The sequence below is a fragment of the Sabethes cyaneus genome, chromosome 3 (genome assembly GCF_943734655.1).
Source record: "Sabethes cyaneus chromosome 3, idSabCyanKW18_F2, whole genome shotgun sequence".
Classification (NCBI taxonomy): Eukaryota; Metazoa; Arthropoda; class Insecta; order Diptera; family Culicidae; genus Sabethes; species Sabethes cyaneus.
Window position 1 is genome coordinate 22,224,708 of NC_071355.1, and position 19,627 is coordinate 22,244,334.

General features: G+C 45.9%; 2 protein-coding genes across 2 annotated transcripts; one reads left to right on the forward strand and one right to left on the reverse strand.

Moving 5' to 3' along the window:
* On the forward strand, positions 1-1,977 carry LOC128741685 (DET1 homolog). Its single transcript, XM_053837648.1, has 2 exons — positions 1-465; positions 527-1,977. Exons 1-2 carry the CDS (start codon positions 46-48, stop codon positions 1,835-1,837), a joined length of 1,731 nt encoding a protein of 576 aa, XP_053693623.1. The 5' UTR covers positions 1-45; the 3' UTR covers positions 1,838-1,977.
* Positions 1,978-16,965: 14,988 nt separating this feature from the next.
* On the reverse strand, positions 16,966-18,872 carry LOC128739375 (uncharacterized). The gene is made up of 2 exons (XM_053834859.1): positions 17,174-18,872; positions 16,966-17,096 (listed from the first exon to the last, which is right to left on the reverse strand). The coding sequence occupies exons 1-2, from the start codon at positions 18,870-18,872 to the stop codon at positions 16,966-16,968; spliced, it is 1,830 nt and encodes a 609-aa protein (XP_053690834.1).
* Positions 18,873-19,627: the final 755 nt, after the last annotated feature.

Here is a 19,627-nt window from a genome sequence, read left to right on the forward strand (position 1 = left end):
GTTCTGTTATCGGTTATCACCCTGATATTTAGTGCCGCCTAAAAAATGGCTTCAATTCCTAACACAAGCGGGGGCGATTCGCCGGAAATCGTGTGCTCCGAGCGTATCAAGTTCCGTCGCTTGCGATCGCAAAACATCGTCCATCGGTTGCGCTACCGGGAGATGGGCCTGGGCGTAAAGTCACCCCAGCATTCGGTGCGAGAGTTCTACCAGAATGTCTATCCCAATCTGACGGTGGTGAACGTGGAAAAACCGCCCTGCTATCTGCGCAAGTTCAGTCCGGATGGGCGCTTTTTGATTGCCTTCTCATCGGACCAGGCGTCGCTGGAAATCTACCAGTACATGGGCTGCTCGGCAGCTGCTAGCCTGTTTCAGGAAAGCGACGATACGGAACTGATCATGAACAACGGTACCGGGGGGCAAAGTTACGAAATCAGAAGTCAAATATTTGATAAACTATTTAAGGTAGGTTATTTTTTGAAATAAAATTAAATTCTCTCAACTGTTATCTGCACTTCGGTTTCAGCTAAGACATGTAGTTAATATGGAGAACAATGAAAAGCAGCTGAACCGAGAATGCAGTTTGTTCACCAACGACGGGCGATATGTGATTATCGGAGCGGCCGTCTTCATTCCAGAAGAAAATAGACCACACTTTTATGAACTATACACGAACAATGAGGCAATCAAGCCTACGGCTAGCTGTCCTTTGGAGGATTTTACCTTATATATTATAGACCTTCATAATGGTCGAATTTCGGACTCGACCGATTTTAAGGTGGACAAAATTATTCTATCACACAATCAAGGTGTTTATTTATACAATGACACGCTGGCAATACTATCAATTCAGCACCAAACCGTGTATATTTACTCGATTGCGGACGGGATATTTATAATGGAACGCACGATTGGAAGGTTCTGCTGTCCTGACGAGAGCTATCTGTATTGCATTGGAACGACGGGTGGTCGATCCGGGAGTAACACCAATCTTCGCGCATTTCGAGAACCAACAATCAACAGTTTAAAACATCGAATGCTGGTCTTCCTGTTTCACCAGGCAAAAATCAAGGTAGATACGGCGGAGGATAAACTGGCACTGCGAAAATTTTACAGACGATTTGACGAATACAGAAATCTTCGCATGTGGAAGATGCAATTGCTAGACGATGATCATTTGCTTATAAAGTACGCTAGTGAAGACGTGGTCACACTGAAAACCATCGAGCCTAACAATCATAGTTCTATGTTTGTGATATATCATATTTGGAAAAATCAAATAATCGGAATATACGGCAATCAGTCGCAGGATCTGCTGTATTTATACGAGAATTTTTGCGACAGCTTTCGCAATGCCAACCTTGCCCACCAGACGCAGTTCACTTGTTCGCCGAGCAATAACATCTACAGCAATCTGATTCATCAGCGCTTCAAGCAAACCATGATTGGAGCCCGTGGAGGGGGCGTACAGGAAGCTACTAAACGTATCCTGGCCCAGCTGCCAATCAGTGCCCAGAGCTACAGCAGCTCGCCTTACCTGGACCTGAGCTTGTTCAGCTACGACGACAAGTGGGTTTCGGCTATGGAACGACCGAAGGCGTGTGCCGAGTTTCCGATTCGATTTTTCGCTCGCGACTCGGGCCTGCTAAAGTTTCGGATCTACGCCGGTGTGCAGAACCAGCAGGCCAGCTCTAGCTCGCGCCGGTTAGTCGCGTTCACCTTTCACCCGACGGAACCGTTTGCGATCAGTGTGCAACGGATAAACACCGACTACATTGCCAACTTCCACATACGACACGCTGGGGCAACCTGCACGTACGATATGCTGCAGAGGTGATGGTTCTTACGGTTGAGTGTGATAGCAGTAGGTATAGGCGGTATTGGACGCAGTACCTCCAAAAATCGGATGTTTTATATTGAAATGAACGGATGAACCAATACAAATATAGAAGACAATTACAATAACAGAAAATTTGACATTGTTTCTTTTTACTGTTAAAATCCAAATCAATCCAATCCACTCGCCATATTTTTTGAAGCGGGAGCAAAACTTGCGATTCTAAAGGTGCGTTTAGCCCAAAAATTGCCCAATTCAAACGCACCTCAAGAGTCACCTCAATAATCCTATAATAAAATAGGTAGGCAGTCAATAAGTCTTTCTTGGATGGTAGTAGCTTAAGTAAATATGAAAAAATAATTTAAAAAAAGGGGCTTTCAAGATTACCCAACTTTTGCTAAACAACCGTAGCATGCCACGTGTTGTTCCAGTTGCCATCTTAACATTTGCGTCATGTTGCCATGGTTACCTGGAAACATCGGATAACATTTGGGAACAAATTTATTGATTATTAATTAGGTAAAAGTCAACATAGGTATTTCTCTATCCTACTTAAAAACTAATAGCTAGAGTTCTAAATCGGGTTTTCAGCACGTTGCAGCTGGCGTCAAAGTCCAAATAGGACACAAAACGGTTGAAATTGCATTGAATGAAGTGAAGACGGTTGGCCGTCAAACCAACCCCAATGTCAAGAAATTCTTCGTCAGACGAGATAGACTTCAAGTTGTTGACGACTGTGTTATGTTCGGCGAACGTATTGTGAACACCCTACACTCTTAAATGATTCTACCTGTAAATAGGTCGGATTTAGTTAAAGCCAGGTTGAAACTACTCAAAATGCCCTTAAAGTGTACAAACTCAAACTTTGGGTAAAAATTTCAACCAATTTTGGCTACTTGCTACCGATAATTGAATTATTCTCTATGACAAATAACGCAATTTTAAGTTCCTACTACCAATTTTTTGGTTGAAAAACTACTCAAAATCTGAGTTTGTACACTTTAAGGGCATTTTGAGTAGTTTCAACCTAACTTTAACTAAATCCGACCAATTTACAGGTAGAATTATTTAAGAGTGTAGATGCCTTCTTGGCCACCCCGTCTCTAGGCTGCTATAGGAGTAAATATCGTAGACACCCTGGGATGGACCGTATGAAATCTATTGTGCGCAGTTACATCTACTGGCATAGTATCGATCTCCTGATCCCAATCGCAGCTGGAATGCCACAGGTGTAGGATGATTTGCCGTTGATGGTGAATGGTGACAACAAACCGAGCGGATTGAAAAACCCCATCACGCAGCTTGCTACAATCCGTTTTGTCGGCCTCTTTCCTTCGAACAGGTACGGAAGTAGCCCTTCGCGGTGCGTCGTGGAGAATGCGAATTCATCTGTGTTCGGATCCCAGATCACTCGTAGAGCTCGCTCTTTCGACGTTTGTTTGCCCTGGTTAAAGTGTACTGGTGCGACTGGTTACGTCTCTCCCAGACTCTGAAGTACTTCTGGCGAGTTAGACATCCAGTTCCGTATTTCGAAGCCTCTCTTTCGGTGTACCGGACGCCTCTCTCGCGCCAGCTTTACTGCTTCTTCGGCGGATTCAACGCTGTCGAAGTAATGCCGTTTAATAATGGCCGCGGCTGCTTCCGGGAATCGACCAGCGAACTCGTCTGCGTTTTTGTTTTTTACAAATTGGACGAACATGTAGAACATGGCGACCCAAAGGTTGCCACGTATATGACATAGATACTCGGGGGAACGTTTGGATCCTTCCTGTAAAGAAACCGCTGCTTTTGTCTATCCTCGACGCGAATCTTCATCTGGTGCAACATTTCCTTCACATCTCCGCCGAAAGCGATTCGCCATTCTCGGAAACCACAGAGAACCTTTACCAACGGTACAAGCATGTCTGGCCCTTTCAGCTGCAGCTAGTTCAGCGAAACTCCTAACACAGTGGCTGCGGCGTCCCACACCAAGCGTACCTTATCAGGTTTTTTCGGGTTTTGTACAACATTCACCCTTATTCTGCGGGTCACGTGGCTCAATACGACAATTGTCACTCGCCGTGACTCGCCACGGCCAGTCGAATCACCTAGGTGACAACCATGTCACCTAGGTGACAATTGTCACTTGATTCGCGGCGACTCTAACATAGTTACGTCACTCGCCTCGCAGAATAAGGGTGATTGAGTGGCAGATACCAGACCTCGTCGGGTGAAAATCCGGTCAGCTCTTCTACTGATAGCCGAATGAGCGTACCCCTTCTTCTGATACTCGTCGATTTGCTTATTCACGTTCTCCTGCAGCTTCGGGTTCTTCTGTAGTCGCTTTTCTAGTTGCTTCATTCTTTTGACAGCCATGGGATAACTGTGCGGGAATCGGGGTTCATCTAATTTGAACAATGGGCCGGTTTCGAAACGGTCACCTACTCGTTTGTGGTATCTCTACAACCGACTGTTCCAGAGCGTAGTGACTTTTGAGGAGCTCATGTAGGTCCTCGTTCGTTATTGCTTGGTGGTGACCGATGAAATTGCCAGTTCCAACCGTAACAGAGTGCCTTGGGCCGTATGCGGTCCACCCAAGTTTGCAGCGAACCGCAATAGGCTCAACACGTGCCCCTACCTTCGCTTCTATCGGAGCAAACGAGTGGATATTATTCAATCCGATTAACAATTCCGGCCGACCGTCGTATGACTCGATTGGCAGGTCCCGCATATGAGGATATTGCGCGGCAAGGTTCTGAACATCCAGTCTTTGATGTGGAAGCATTAACTTTCCAACCGTCCGGACACTGTGCAGTAACAGCTTACCGTTTGCACCGCCGCTAATTCCCGACGCCCAAACATTCATTCGCCGAGATTCCCATTCCTTGCGTGTGACCGTCCACCTTATCGTCAGTCGCTCTTGTACGCCAATGACACCTAGTCGGTCTGCTAGCTTCCGCGCTAACAGCGTTACAGAGGCACCGTCGTCAAGGAATGCCAGTACTGTGATCGAGGTTCCACCGCAGTGAAGCTGTACCGGTACCATCCGAAACATAGCAGTACAATTGGATCGGATGTGTGCACTCAAGCCGACTGTGTTTCCGACGGGATGCATTAGAGTTGTGGTGCTCCTTACAATCTCCGACACTACAACGAATTTTGAACCTACAGGTACCGCTGTGCTCGTTGTGGCAAACGTATCACGGGTCACTATCTTCAACCGATCCACGTACGACGGCTTCTTGATCTTTCGCTGGATTCTTCTCTGCATGGCAGTACAGCGCACCCTTTTCTTTCGGTTTCTTCTTTCCGAATGACGACGATCCGGCTTTGGACTGGTACGCTGGCATGAGATCTACGTCGACATCTGCCTCACAGGCGTCTTCGACAATCTCCATAAGGAAATCCGTCAGAGTGCGAAGCGTCGGCTCCCCTTTGCTCTTCCGGTAATGCACTCACTCTCGTTTTTTCCCGATCAGGAAGCTTGGCGACCAAAGACTTGATGAGCAACGGGTTGACGAGATATTGCCGAAGATCCGCGGATTCTAAGTGTCCGCAAAGTTGTTCCACGGCATTCCCGAAAGGATCGAAACTACGCAGATTATCCGGCTAAGGTGGCTCCAGGTGGTTAACTTTGTCCAGAAGATTCTGTTGTAGTTGTTGCGAACGACCGTAATGGCGACGCAGCTTCTCTATAACTCGCGGAATCGACTCAGGGAGCAATAGTTGATCGGATACCAATTCGAAAGCTTCGTCTTCGAGGGATTCTTGCAATCTCATTAGGTTCTCGTGGTTCATATAGCCACAGGTCTCGTTTGACGTTTTGTAGACCGCATAGAACAGAGGCAATTGCGAAGGTTTGCCCGAGAACTTCGGAAGTTTAAAAGTCAACCCCTTTCTCGCTGCTAGCTGATCCTTTGCCGGTTCTACCCACTTTTGGCTCGCTTCTTTCCCACTTTTCTTCTTTCCCGGTTTGCTCTTCACCGACGGACTGAACACTTCAGACTCTTCGTCCTGCACTTGATCGTCTTCTTCGCTATCAGCATCTTCCTCGTCCTCGGTTTCACTCTGCTCCCCGTGCTCTTTACTGTCCGCCTGCACCACCGTTCTCGAATTCTTCGGCAAGCTTCTTTACGTTTGCTTTGATCAGCTTCAACGACTTGTTTCCTGCACCGGACGATCGTGCTTTACCTTCATCGGCCTTCTTCGGCGTGAATTTCGGCACCTTGATTGTCGACAACTTCACCAACTCTTTATCCAGATCCGCCATCTTCCGTTCGAACGCCTTTTTGTTTGCCTTCATTCGATCGATCTGCTCTTGCCTTTTCCGAAGCATCTCCTCCTGGAACACCATCTACTGTTCTTCTTCTTCGGCGCGCATTTTCAACTCCATTTCCATTTCTCGCGGTCCGGTATCTTTGCCACAAGTTGCCTAATTAGCAACGGGTTAACGAGGTGGTGCCGAAGTCTCGCAGCTTCCAAATCCTCACAGAGCTGCTCCATTTGGGCAGCAGCTTTTTTACCGCTGGAACGACTTCTTTTGGCTTTGGGGCTTTCGGTGCCTTTGCTACGGTCTTTATTGGCTTAGTAGATTCTTGTTCGGGGGCAGCAGCATATTTACTCCAGAGTAGTCTTTCTGATAGCTAGGAAGCTAATTTCAAAACCTTTTTCCCGAATTTGGCCAACCTTGAAACGTCACAATTGTGGCTGGCGGCGATTTACTTCTAAATGACTCGCAGCAAAAATCCGTTGATTATACAAGGTAGTGATAGCAGCAAAAACCATACCGTTCGCTGGCGGACGAGCCGATGGCTTCTTCGGTTTGTTGGCGTCTCACTTGGTGAGCTAGGACGTCTTCGATGCCTTACTCCGGAGAAGCAGCAACAGCTGAAGCTCAACAATTTTCGATTCTATAGGGCGTAAATTAATTTATGCACTACTACGGATTTCCGGATAAACTAACGCGATTGGTCAAGGCGACGATGGATCGAGTAATGTGTGTTGTTCGAGTATCAGGGGCAGTCTCGAGTCCCTTTGGATCTCGAAGAGGGTTACGGCAAGGTGATGGGCTTTCATGTTTGCTGTTTAACATCGCTTTGGAGGGTGTGATAAGAAGAGCGGGTATAGACACGAGTGGCACGATATTCACGAAGTCCGTCCAGCTTCTTGGTTTCGCTGACGACGTTGACATCATTACACGTACCTTTGAGAGGATGGCGGAAACGTACATCGGACTGAAAGCTGAAGCCAAACGGATAGGACTTGTCATTAATGTATCGAAAACAAAATACATGAAAGGAAGAGGTTCTAAAGAAGTGAATGCTGACCTCCCTCCCCGAATTCATTTAGACGGTGATGAAATCGAGGTGGTAGAAGAGTTCGTGTATCTGGGCTCACTGGTTACCGCAGACAACGACACCAGCAGAGAAATACAAAGACGCATTATGGCAGGAAATCGTGCCTACTTTGGACTCCGTAGGACGCTGCGATCGAACAAAATTCGCCACCGCACGAAGTTAACAATCTACAAGACGCTGATTAGACCGGTAGTCCTTTACGGCCATGAGACATGGACTATGCTCGTGGAGGACTAACGCGCCCTTAGTGTTTTCGAACGGAAGGTGTTGCGCACCATCTACGGCGGAGTGCAGATGGAAGACGGAACGTGGAGGAGGCGAATGAACCATGAATTGCATCAGCTGCTTAGGGAACCACCCATCGCTGCCACTGCAAAAATCGGTCGCCTGCGATGGGCTGGGCATGTCGTGAGGATGTCGGACGACTGCCCGGTTAAAAAAGTTCTCAATAACGATCCGACTGGAACGAGACGGCGGGGCGCGCAGCGAGCAAGATGGATCGATCAAGTGGAAGGCGACCTGCGGACCCTACGTAGACTACGTGGCTGGCGAATTGCGGCCATGGACCGAGTAGAATGGAGACGACTTCTTCGTACAGCAGAGGAAACCACGGCCTGGAGCTGATTAAGTAAGTAAGGGCGTAAATTAAATACAATCAAACGGAGCTTAACCCATAGCTCATCTCGTATATATTCTTGTCATCCGTGCTATAGAGAAGCATTGACGTGGGAAGGCAAAAAATGAAAATAATGAATATTCGTCTAATATTACACTCAAATCTCGTTTTACGTCCACTATTGGTCCGGTCGTAAAAAAGTGGACGTTAATTCAAATTTCGGACGTAAAACGAGAGGACGTTCATTCAAGTTTTGGACGTAAAAAAAGTGGACGAATTGACATAATTGGTTCCAACATGAAATAACTCGTGATCTTGACCGTGTAGAACGTTGGTGTTTTCGACAAAGTTGTTTAGCGGATCAAGGGCTTTTCGTCGGATTGTATGGATTATAGAATTGTCTCACTACGTGGCGCTAGTATATATGTAGTAGTCTTATGCAGGCTATATTTTGCGCTGCTGACTATCTAGGAAGTTGCGGTCTTCGGGAAGGTTACTTAAATGACTGCCGCCTTCAAGATCGGTCAAATTTGAATATAGGTCCAACTTTCCCCGGTTAATGAGGCAAATGGGACCTATCGCCATGGTTACGAAAATTCTCCTTAGATTCATTTCATGTAAATCGATAGGCCCTTTTTGTAATTAAATCTACGGAGTGATGGCACTGAAGAGTCTCTGTTCTACAAGAATTTTAAAATAATCATAGGTGTGTATTACACAGTCGAATAAATCCTAACTAAACATATTTGCCCCGGGGTACCTTATATGTTTCAATTACATATAATAAATATAATTGGGTCTACACGGAAAGAAATCTGTTTCTGTTTTCATGAATAAAAAATCATGAAAAGAAAATCCTTGAAACGTTTAGTGATTTTTAGTTTCGCTGACGTGCGCTGTGTGTTAAAAGCGATGAATGCATGAATGAATATAGTGATGAATAGTTCAATGGAAAAATCTGCTACCATGGAAGGAAGAATCCCTTACGATAAAAGTGAAGGAGGCTATGATATCCAATATTCTGGATATGCAAATTACACCATCGGTCTATTTTAATTAAGGCAGTTACGGTGAGGTAACAATGACGACCGTTTTACCCGACGCAAGTGTTGTGGTGAAAGAAGAACCTATGTTTCAGACATCCTCGACACAGTCGAGAAAGCAGAAACGGAAACGCCTTCCGGCTCCGAACATTTCTCAAGCAATTCCTAATATCCACTGATCGATCGATCGATCTAGGTAACTCTGGCAATATGCCATAATTTGTGGCATTCGAGGTATCTCACTTGTTGCTTTTGTCGCCACAGCAGAAGCAATAAGTCGGATGTCATATGTAGCATGCTAAATATTGCCAAAAACTTGTCCAATCTAAGCCCAATCCTCAACCCAATTGTCCAATGTTTTTTAAACTTTGTATCTTGGATAAATTCAACGGTTTCTTCCGCTGGTGGGGGGGGGACTAGTGGAGTACTGTTTATCGCAGTCGGATCAATACAAAATTACTATCAATATAAGTGGCAAAATCTATAGAATCAAAACCTTAAATAAAAAACAGCGACCATGTCTGTTTTAGCAATTGATATTTGTTAAACTTGGTGGCTTGCCGTCCTAAGACAAAGCCTGTTGAACAAAGTTTATCCATGTAACTCGGTTGAGGGCTACCGCTCTCCAATTCCTCGGACATCGAGTACTCTCCGCCAGATCTCGCTCCACCTGGTCTAGCCATCTTGCTCGCTGCGCTCCTGGTCGTCTTGTTCCTACCGGATTTGAGGCGAACACCATCTTTGGGTCCGGCATTCTTTCAACATGTCCTGCCCATCGTATCCGTCCAGCTTTAGCCACCTTCTGGATACTGGGTTCGCCATAGAGCTGTGCGGGTTCATGGTTCATCCTCCGCCTCCATACTCCGTTCTCCTGTACGCCGCCGTAGATCGTTCTTAGCACTCGTCGTTCGAAAACTCCGAGCACTCGCAGGTCCTCCTCGAGCATTTGTTAAGCATTTGTTGTTAAAGTTCATGTAAATAAACCAGCCAGATTTGTCATTTGACAGCTAAATGACGTCATCGTGATTTCAAGATTTCATTCCAAAAGCGCATGATATCATGAGTAAAATTCCACTCACCAGGACTTTTATTGATGGTTCTAAGTTGAAAGATTCATGATTCCACTATTTTACGCGAAAGATAAGACGGCCTGGCGAGGGTGAACATGTACATTCCAGAACCTTCGTTCACCAACTCCTATCCCTACCTCCACGTGGTGCTGGCTGAGGTACGAAACCTCGGTTATCGTACGCTAGCAGGGAAGGGGGCACAGTGGCTCCCGCCCACCTTAAGATGGCAGCCCCGTCAACGGGATAAGGACCTTAGGTTAACAGCCTTTTGTACCGGACAACAAAAAATTAATGAAAATGGAAGAAGACATCTATCTGGATTATTGGCAACGACCTTTGAAAACAGGTTGGCAAAGGGTGAACATGTGCATTCCATAACCTCTGTTCATTAACTCCTATTCCTACCTCCACGAGGTGCCGGCTGGGGTACGCAACTTCGGTTGTCGTATGCTAACAGGAAAGGGGGCACAGTGGCTCCCGCCCACATTAAGATGGCCCCATCAGCGGGATAAGGACCTTAGGTTAACAGCCTACTGTACCAGAACACACAAAAAGTTACCGAAAATGAAAGAAGAAATCTCTCCGGATTATTGGCAACGACCTTTAGCATGAAAAAACGGACACGAATCGGAACATGGAATATACTGACCCTTGCCCAGCAGGGCAAGCTGGCTCAACTTGCAAGGGAAGCTAGCCGCCTGAAGCTTGAAATCCTGGGGCTGAGCGAGGTCCGCTGGCCGGGTACTGGCGAACACAGGACATCATCCGGGCAAGTCTTGCTCTACTCTGGCATACGAGGTGAAAATGCTACTCGAGAAAGAGGAGTTGGATTCCTACTGAGCCCAGGGGCACATGCGGCCCTAATGAAGTGGGAACCAATAAATGAGCGAATAATCGTTGCCAGATTTAGAACACGGGTTAGGAACCTTACGGCAATCCAGTGCTATGCGCCAACAGATGCTGCCGACCTGCAGGAGAAAGAGAGCTTTTACAGCCAGCTGAACAGCGTGGTTGAGAAAATCCCGAAGGGGGACATCCAAATTCACATGGGCGACTTCAACGCGAAGATTGGCTCAAACAACGCGGACCTTGAACGCGTCATGGGGCGCCATGGCCTAGGAGATATGAGCGAAAACGGGGAGCAGAACAGAATTCTGTGGTAATAACGACATGGTCATTGGTGGATCGCTCTTCCCCCATAGACCAGTACATAAAGTCACGTGGGTTTCCCGCGACGGCCGAACAGAAAACCAAATCGACCACATCTGCATCATCCGGAAATGGAGAAGGTGCCTTCTTGATGTACGCAACAAACGCAGCGCTGACATTGCATCCGACCATCATCTTGTTATCGCTGAGATACGTCTGCGCGTCGCACGTGTCCAACGACGGGAGGAGAAAGTTGGGTGCCGCTAGGACGTCCGCCGATTGGAGAATCCTGAGGTGAAAAGGGCCTTTGTTGAACAACTTGAATCTCGAGCCTCGGAGTTGCCACCTGGTGGAACCGTCGAAGAGCAATGGACCGACATCAAGAACGCCTTCATCACGACCAGTGATGAAACCCTCGGCAAAGCGCGCAGCAGGCGGAGGGAGTGGATTTCGGATGAAACTTGGAGGAAGATCGACGAGCGGAGAGAGGCGAAAGCCGGTATTGAGCGAGCGCGGACCAGATCGGCTAAGACAGCTGCCCGTCAACGATACGCCGAACTGGAGAGGGCTGTTAAACGTGCTTGTAGGTGGGACAAGAGAGCCTGGACTAACTCCCTAGCCGAACAAGGAGAAACCGCCGCCGCCAATGGTGATATCCGTTTGTTGTACGATATTTCTCGCCGCCTTAGTGGTGTCAGGATGAATACAAAGATGCCGCTAAAGGACAGAGCTGGTCAGCTATTGACTGACCGAACAGAACAGCTTAAGCGATGGAGTGAACATTTTGAACAACTCTTCCGAGTTTCAAATGTCAGAGACCAACAAAACCAGCAGCGTACGACGCCTACAGTTCGTCGAATAAATCGCGTGAACTCGGAGGCGCCATCGCTGGATGAAATTGTAGCAGCCATCAAGAGTATGAAATCCAATAGAGCGCCAGGGATAGATCGTATTTCAGCCGAAATGCTCAAAGCAAGCATTTCTTTGTCAGCCCAGATGATGCATCAGCTTTTCAGCAATATTTGGGAAACCGCAACTTTTCCGGTGGACTGGATGCAGGGCATATTGGTCAAAGTCCCTAAGAAAGGAGACCTAACGGAATGCGGTAACTGGCGTGGCATCACGTTGCTCCGTATTACTCTCAAAGTACTCTGTAAGGTAATCCTCAACCGGATCCAGGAGAAGATCGACGCTACTCTCCGGCGGCAGCAAGCTGGATTCCGTGCTGGCCGATCATGTGTAGACCATATCACAACGCTCCGCATTATATTGGAGCAGATCAACGAATTCCAGGACTCTCTTCTGCTGGTGTTCGTTGACTTCGAAAAGGCGTTCGACCGACTCAATCACGAAAACATCTGGGGCGCACTTAGGCGTAGAGGAGTTCCAGATAAGCTAGTCCATCTCATCGAGGCTCAGTACGAGGCGTTCTCGTGCAAGGTTTTGCACGACGGCGTCTTGTCTGACCCCATAAGGGTTACTGCTGGCGTGAGACAGGGCTGCATTTTATCACCGCTTCTGTTTCTCATCGTTATGGATGAGATATTAGTTGGAGCAATTGACAGTAGACCAAATCGAGGATTGCCTTGGAATCCTCTAACGATGGAGCAGCTAAATGACCTCGACCTAGCCGACGACATTGTCTTGCTCGCACAACGCCGAAACGATATGCAGAGCAAGTTAGACGACCTCTCCGAGAGCTCCCAGGCAGCAGGTCTCACAGTCAATGTAGCGAAAACTAAGTCTATGGTAGTGTTAGTGAACACTGACAATTCCACCAACTTCACAGTAGCGGGACAACAAGTTGAGCAGGTAGACGCCTTTCAATATCTTGGTAGCCAAACAACGCCCGATGGTGGTACCAAGACTGATATAGCCACACGGATCAGGAAGGCCAGGGGTGCTTTTGCAGGTCTGCGAAACATTTGGCGCTCAAACCAGATCACTCTACGTACGAAAACCCGAATCTTTAATTCAAACGTTAAATCCATACTGCTGTATGCCTGCGAAACGTGGTGCGTCTCAGCGGAGACAACGCAAAAACTGCAGGTATTCATTAACCGGTGCCTGCGATATATTATTCGTGCCTGGTGGCCTGATAATTGGATATCCAATGAGGAACTCCATCGTCGGTGTCATCAACGGCCGATAGCCACAGAAATTCGTGAGCGTAGGTGGAAGTGGATCGGACACACCTTGAGGAAAAGAGCGAACGAGGTTTGCAGAGCAGCACTCGACTGGAATCCACAAGGACAGCGTAGAAGAGGCAGACTCAGAGGCTCATGGCGACGGAGCTTAGCCAACGACATCCGGGCTGTAGACGAGAACCTGTCCTGGCGACAGGTAAAAGCCATGGCGGGTAACCGTCAGCAGTGGAGATCTCTGATTTCATCCCTTTGTTCTGCCGGACCGGCGGACATGGACACATAAGTAAGTAAGTAAACCTTTGAAAACACGGACACGAATCGTAACATGAAATATACTGACCCTTTCCCAGCATGGCATGCTGGCTCAACTTGCAAGGGAAAATGGCTGCCTGAAGCTTGAAATCCTGGGGCTGGGCGTAATCCGCTTGTCGGGTATTGGCGAACACAAGACATCATCCAGACAAGTCGTGCTCTACTCTAGCATACGATGTGAAATACTTCTCAAGGAAGAAGAGTTGGATTCCTACTGAGCCCAGGGGTACATGCAACCCTGATGAAATGGCAACCAATAAACGATAGAATAATCGTTGCCAGATTCAGAACACGAATTAGAAACCTTACAGCAATCCATTTGCAAAACAGTCATCGCCTGCCACACCCAATTAGAAGAACTAAGCATTCTAAATGCCGTTCATCTGGTTTGGGTTCCTGGCCATTCTGGTATAACCGGAAATGAATGGGCTGATGAACTAGCAAGATCTGGAGCAGAAAAGTCGGTTTTCGGACCGGAACCTGCTTTACCAATTGCGGCATGTTGGATAAAACAAAAGATTCGATCTTGGTTTTCATCTGAACATGTACGTTATTGGGAAAATCTTGAAACTTGTCGTCAAACGAAAAGTTTCATTGTTAAGCCTTGTGAGAAGGTTGCGAAATTTCTTTTGCAACACTCAAAGGTAAATTGCAGTATTCTTGTCAGATCACTGACTGGTCACTGCAGACTAAATTATCATATGGCTACGATTCAGCGAGCTGAATCGTTTCATTGTATTTTATGTGAATCCGACTACGGTACACCATATCACGTAATTTGCAACTGTCCTGCAGTAGCACAATTGCGTCATAGGATCTTTGGATCCTACGTCTTAAATGAATCGGATTTTAGGAAACTAAAATTACGAGACATTTTGATGTTCCTTACCGAAAGCGGTATTGAGCTATAAGCTCTTATTTATCATGAGTATACCCCCCAGGGGGTGTACTTTTGATAAGTTAACTACCAAGGATTGCAGTATCCCCTCGGGGGTACAATATCGGTATATATATGTTTGTGTTTGTCCAAATTCCTCATCCACCCCTTCCTATTCCTCCTGTTTTCCTTCCCGTCCTCATCAGATAAATGATGACACGGGCAAGATGGGCAAGGCACAAATCTTCCACATGATTGTGAGGAACGTGCTGCTCGAGCCAACGATGCTGATACCTGATACCTGATACAGCAATCCAGTGCTATGGGCCAACAAATTCTGCTGGCCTGCGAGACAAAGAGAGTTTGTACAGCCAGCTGAATAGCATGGTTGAGAAAAAAATCCACATCGTCGACTTCAAAGCAAAGATTGGCTCAAACGCCAGAATTAAATATAAAAATTATTTTTATATTTTTGGTCTACATAGCATAAAACAAAAAAAATATTTGAACTTTAACACCATATTTTCCCGAAAAGCTTATTGGAATAGCTTTCATTTGGTATCAAAATAATAAAAATCAATTCAATGGTTCAAAGGTGACAAGTTATTAAAGAAGGAAAGCTTGGCAAAAGTTGGAATTTTTGGGACCACTCTTTCTCAAAACGGGGCTCCCTAAGTGTCAAATGGAAAAATACGGGTGCAAATTTTATAGAATTTTTATGGACGGTTGCCCAAGCGGGAAAGAAAGGGATAAAAAATAGACAATCATCTTAAGAACCTTCCCGGTCCCAAAAACCCTTGCACGTTAATTCAAATTTTGGACGTAAATCGATACAACGTTAATTCAAATTTCGCACATTAAATGAAATCACGCAAAATGAAAGGACGGTTCGGTAACTTAAACTACCTTTCCGGAGAAAGGAACTTCTTGTACAACCAAGATCATGAGTTATGGCAAATACAAAAAAAAACATACACTAGTGCCGCCGGTTTCAACCATCTTGAATTTTCCATACCATCTTGAAGGTGGCAGCCATTTGAGTAACCTTCCCGAAGACCGCAACTTTCTAGATAGTCAGCAGAGCAAGATACAGCTTGTGTAAGAATGCTATTTTCCATACCATCTTGAAGGCGGCAGTCATTTGAGTAACTTCCCCGTAAAACGAAATCACGTAAAATGAACGGACGTAAAATGAGATACCAGTGTATCTCAATTTTTAGCATCTGTTAGGGAAACATGTAATCTAGTGTGTTGTAATGGATTTTTTGAAAAATTTCCAATCGATTGATACCAATGTCCCTAGAATCTATTGACGGAGGACTGAGTTATAAGCGTGCAAACTATAACCACTTTTCGTTACATGCTTACATGTTCCCTTTTCATGATAGAATAGTCCTACGTCAAAAATTATTGGTTACATGGGGAATGCCAACAAGCGGTGGGGAAGAAAAAGCGCTTGGAAAAATTATCTGAGCATTGCCACAGAAGGAGATGCAACGAAAATTAATCTAGGAGTACCTACAAACGATAACAGCGCGCCGGCTCCCAATCTCGAAGCGATCTGTCGAGAAATCGGCCAGCTGAAGAAAAATAGAGCCACCGGAAAAGACAGACTACCGGCAGAACTCTACAAAAATGGCCAAGAACCGCTAGCAACGGCAGTTCACTGGATAATTTCAAGGATTTGGGAGGAGGTAGGAGGAGAAACTGCCGGAGTAGATCTTCGGACCAAATTTTTACCATCCGACAGATCGCACAAAAATGTCGGGAGTACAACGTGCCCACGCATCACATTTTGATTTCAAAGTGGCATACGATACAGTCGATCGAAACCTCAGCCATTGCAGATAATGCATGAACGTGGTTTTCCGGAAAACTGACGCGACTGATCAGAGCTACACTCCCGTGAATCGTTTAACAGTCCCATTTTCTATGGAGTTTCCTGCCTGGAGAGATTTTCATCGTGGGCCGAACGACAGTGCGACGAAAACGGTTCTCAACAACCCCACCGGCACCGGAAACAAAGCCGGTTTTGGTTCACATTCGTCAAACATGGTACAGCAAAGTTATTACAGAACAGCGTAAAGTTACATTTCTTCTCTAACTTTATTTGTCTAGACCAAATACTTAAGAGAAACGAACGAATTCAACGTATATTATTAACGCTTCATATTACATACACTTCTAATGAAGTGCAATATAATACAGTTGAAAGAACATTTTACAAAATGTTGCGATATATATAATAGCAAGAATTTATCAACAATATATCAATTGTACATCTCTCTGTGTGACGACGTTCATTTTTTTTCTTGAAATGCGATAACAAAATAATATTTTGTACTGCTTTTGTACGTGCTAATCAACGTTGTAGTTATTCGATCACATCGTTTTCTCTCAATATAATAAAATTATTCGAAGGCATTACAAAGAATGCAATATAGTTCTAGTACATACAATGTACCTTGTACTTCGACCGGTATTTGATGCCCGTACGCACTGCAATCGCCCGATAAAATCCAATTCAATTTGTATCTAATTTGTAAGATTATATAAACAACAAAAATAAGGCAAATTTTCAATAGTTACGTCCCTTTTCAATTTTGTAGTGCAGATTGGAGGGTGCAAAAATTGCCGTTCCATGGTTGCCGGATTGACTGCGCACCCGTTTCCAGTAGTCGTTGCGAACGATTTCGTGAACGGCATCATCTGAAAGCAGCAAAACACGAAAAAAGAAAACCTATCACAAACCGATTTCACCGAAGGTTGGTTGGTTGGTCACTTACTGGGATACTGCACGTACAGCTCGTCGTACGTGATCCGATAGTAGCTGTCCCGGTACACGTTGCCGGCGGAACTGGCCAGCGATTCCAGCCGCTTCTTCAGCCGTGATTGATGAACCTGGCCCTCCATGTGGTAGTTCAGATAGGCGACGTTCAGTCCTTGGTAATCGCAAATTTTACAACCGACTCGCGACGGCAGCCGACTGTCGTCGACCCGGATTGCGTAGATGACGGAGCCGTTGTATAGGTGCCGATCGGCGAACAGCGATACGGCAGCGTCCGTACGAATCTTCATGAAGGCGTAATACTCGGGCGTGTTATCGCGATTATCCAGCGTGAACAGTTCGAGGTTTGTAACGACACCAAAATCGCTAAAATAGTTAGTTGTTTCGTGAATCACCGGTGGATTGGAGCGGAAACCAACCAGTAAAATATTTAGCGTACGATAATTATCTTCGAAGACAACGGTTGGCTCTAGCTGCCGGCGGACTGGGCGCGCGTGCGAATTCAATCTGCGACGCTTCTCGTTTCTGTCCCCTTTAGAATCTTCATCCGACTCGTAGCGCCGTTTTCTGGTGTCGTGCGTAACACTCTCCTTGCCAGCCCATTTGCGCTTAGTCAGAAGAGCAGTTGTACGGCCTTTCTCATCCTCGATCTTTAATATCTTGGAATCACGTTGTATGCAACGTCCCTGTCGTTTCAAAGTGATTTTTAACGGTGTTTTATCGTTTACATTCGCTGTCTTTTGCGAACGGGTAGCCTGATAGCGGTTTAGCATGTTCTTATCTTTCGGAGCCGTTTCCACTTTAATCGTGATCGGTTTTTTCTCCCTCCCATGAGTGTTGAAATTACTTTCGACCTTTGGCTCTTGTTTGATTCTGTTGCTAAGTTTAATGGTTTTCTTTTGGTACTCTAGGTCGGAAGTCGAAGAAACGCTAGGGCCAAGTTTTGCCTTTATGCCGGCTATCGCAGGCTTTGCTACAATTGGAGTAGCGGGAAGCTGTGGTGGACCTGGAGGAGGCGGTGGAAGGTTTTGCACAGTATCGTTTAATTGCGAGTCGTGAACTGAAATAACTTCAATCGTTTTTTCGTTTAAAATAACGTCCGATGTAGATGACACGTTCTCTACAACAGGCATGAATTTTACCGGTTTAGGAGTACTTTGAGCTCCCCGTTGCATCACGTTCGCCTCATCGAACGATTGATGCAGAAACGACAAATCGTTTCGCTCCGATTGAGCCGTCTGCTCTTTTTTAAGTTCTATGGAAGGAACCGTTCCTGGACTACAGTTGTTGTCTCCGGTCAGCGCCATGAAAGCATTTATATCACCCACATCGTTGTAGTAATAAGCGACAAACCTCGTATTATTCATATCCAGTCCGGGTGCGAATTGAAAATAACCATTCCGGTACGGTACATACTTACTTTCAACCTGATTATTGCTACCAACCTGATTGTATTTGATACCAAAGCATGTCGAATAATAACCTCTAAGATTTTCCAAACTTAACGTTTTATCCGGCTCCAGCACAATCCAATGGCCCACTTTGGAGTGCTCGGATTCGCCCACGTAGGCATAAAAATACTCTACTTCTCGGTGCTGCAGCAGCAACTGTTGCTGTGCCAGAATATTGCTGGCCTGTTGCGACGGTAGCTGACCGTAGATTCCCGCTAATGGTGGGTTTGTAGGACGAGGCATCATTTTTGGCAGCGAGAAACCAACTTTCTCAATACTTGCTACGGTATAAGGAGCACACCGGAGTCTGGTATTAAATAAATCGAAAAATATAGAAGGCTGCAAAACTCGAGTTAATATGGTTCTAACCTTACTCTTTTTTGTGAACAATCGTCTTATGGGACAAAGTCAGACGAAACCAAACTTACAACAAAGCAAAAGGAACTTTTGATCCTCCGGTCGTCGGTTGGTCGTTCGTGTGTCGTGTCCTCTCCTCTCCTCCAGAAACAGAGATGCCAGCGTTTTTAACAAAATTTCATTCAAGGGGTTCTCTGCTAGGTGAAATAGCTAGTGCGTAGAAATCAGGAATTACCGCGACCGTTCTAAGCGTTCAAGGGGTTTCCAGAAAAGTGTATAAGTGCGTAGTAATCAGAGATTACTTTTGTAATAATTTCTCGGGAAATTTTTCCAAGTTTTGAAAGAGTATAATCCAGGGGCTTGCGATGGGTGCCATGTTTTTGTTGCCAACATCTCAGCACATCTCGACAAGGTTGGCAGCAAATCTACCTGCCAGACGGGCGCTATTTCTTGATGCATTTCTTGAAATAGCGCCCTTCGTTAAGTCGACTGTCAAACACCGTTCGTTAAGATAGGGATAGCCACCCCATCGGCAGGCAACCATGTTTTCGCTGCCAACATCTCGTGTGTGCGAAAATGAGATAGCATGTCAGCACTGCGTTTCACTCAACTGCCAGCAGTCTGATTTGGGCCCGCTCTCAAAT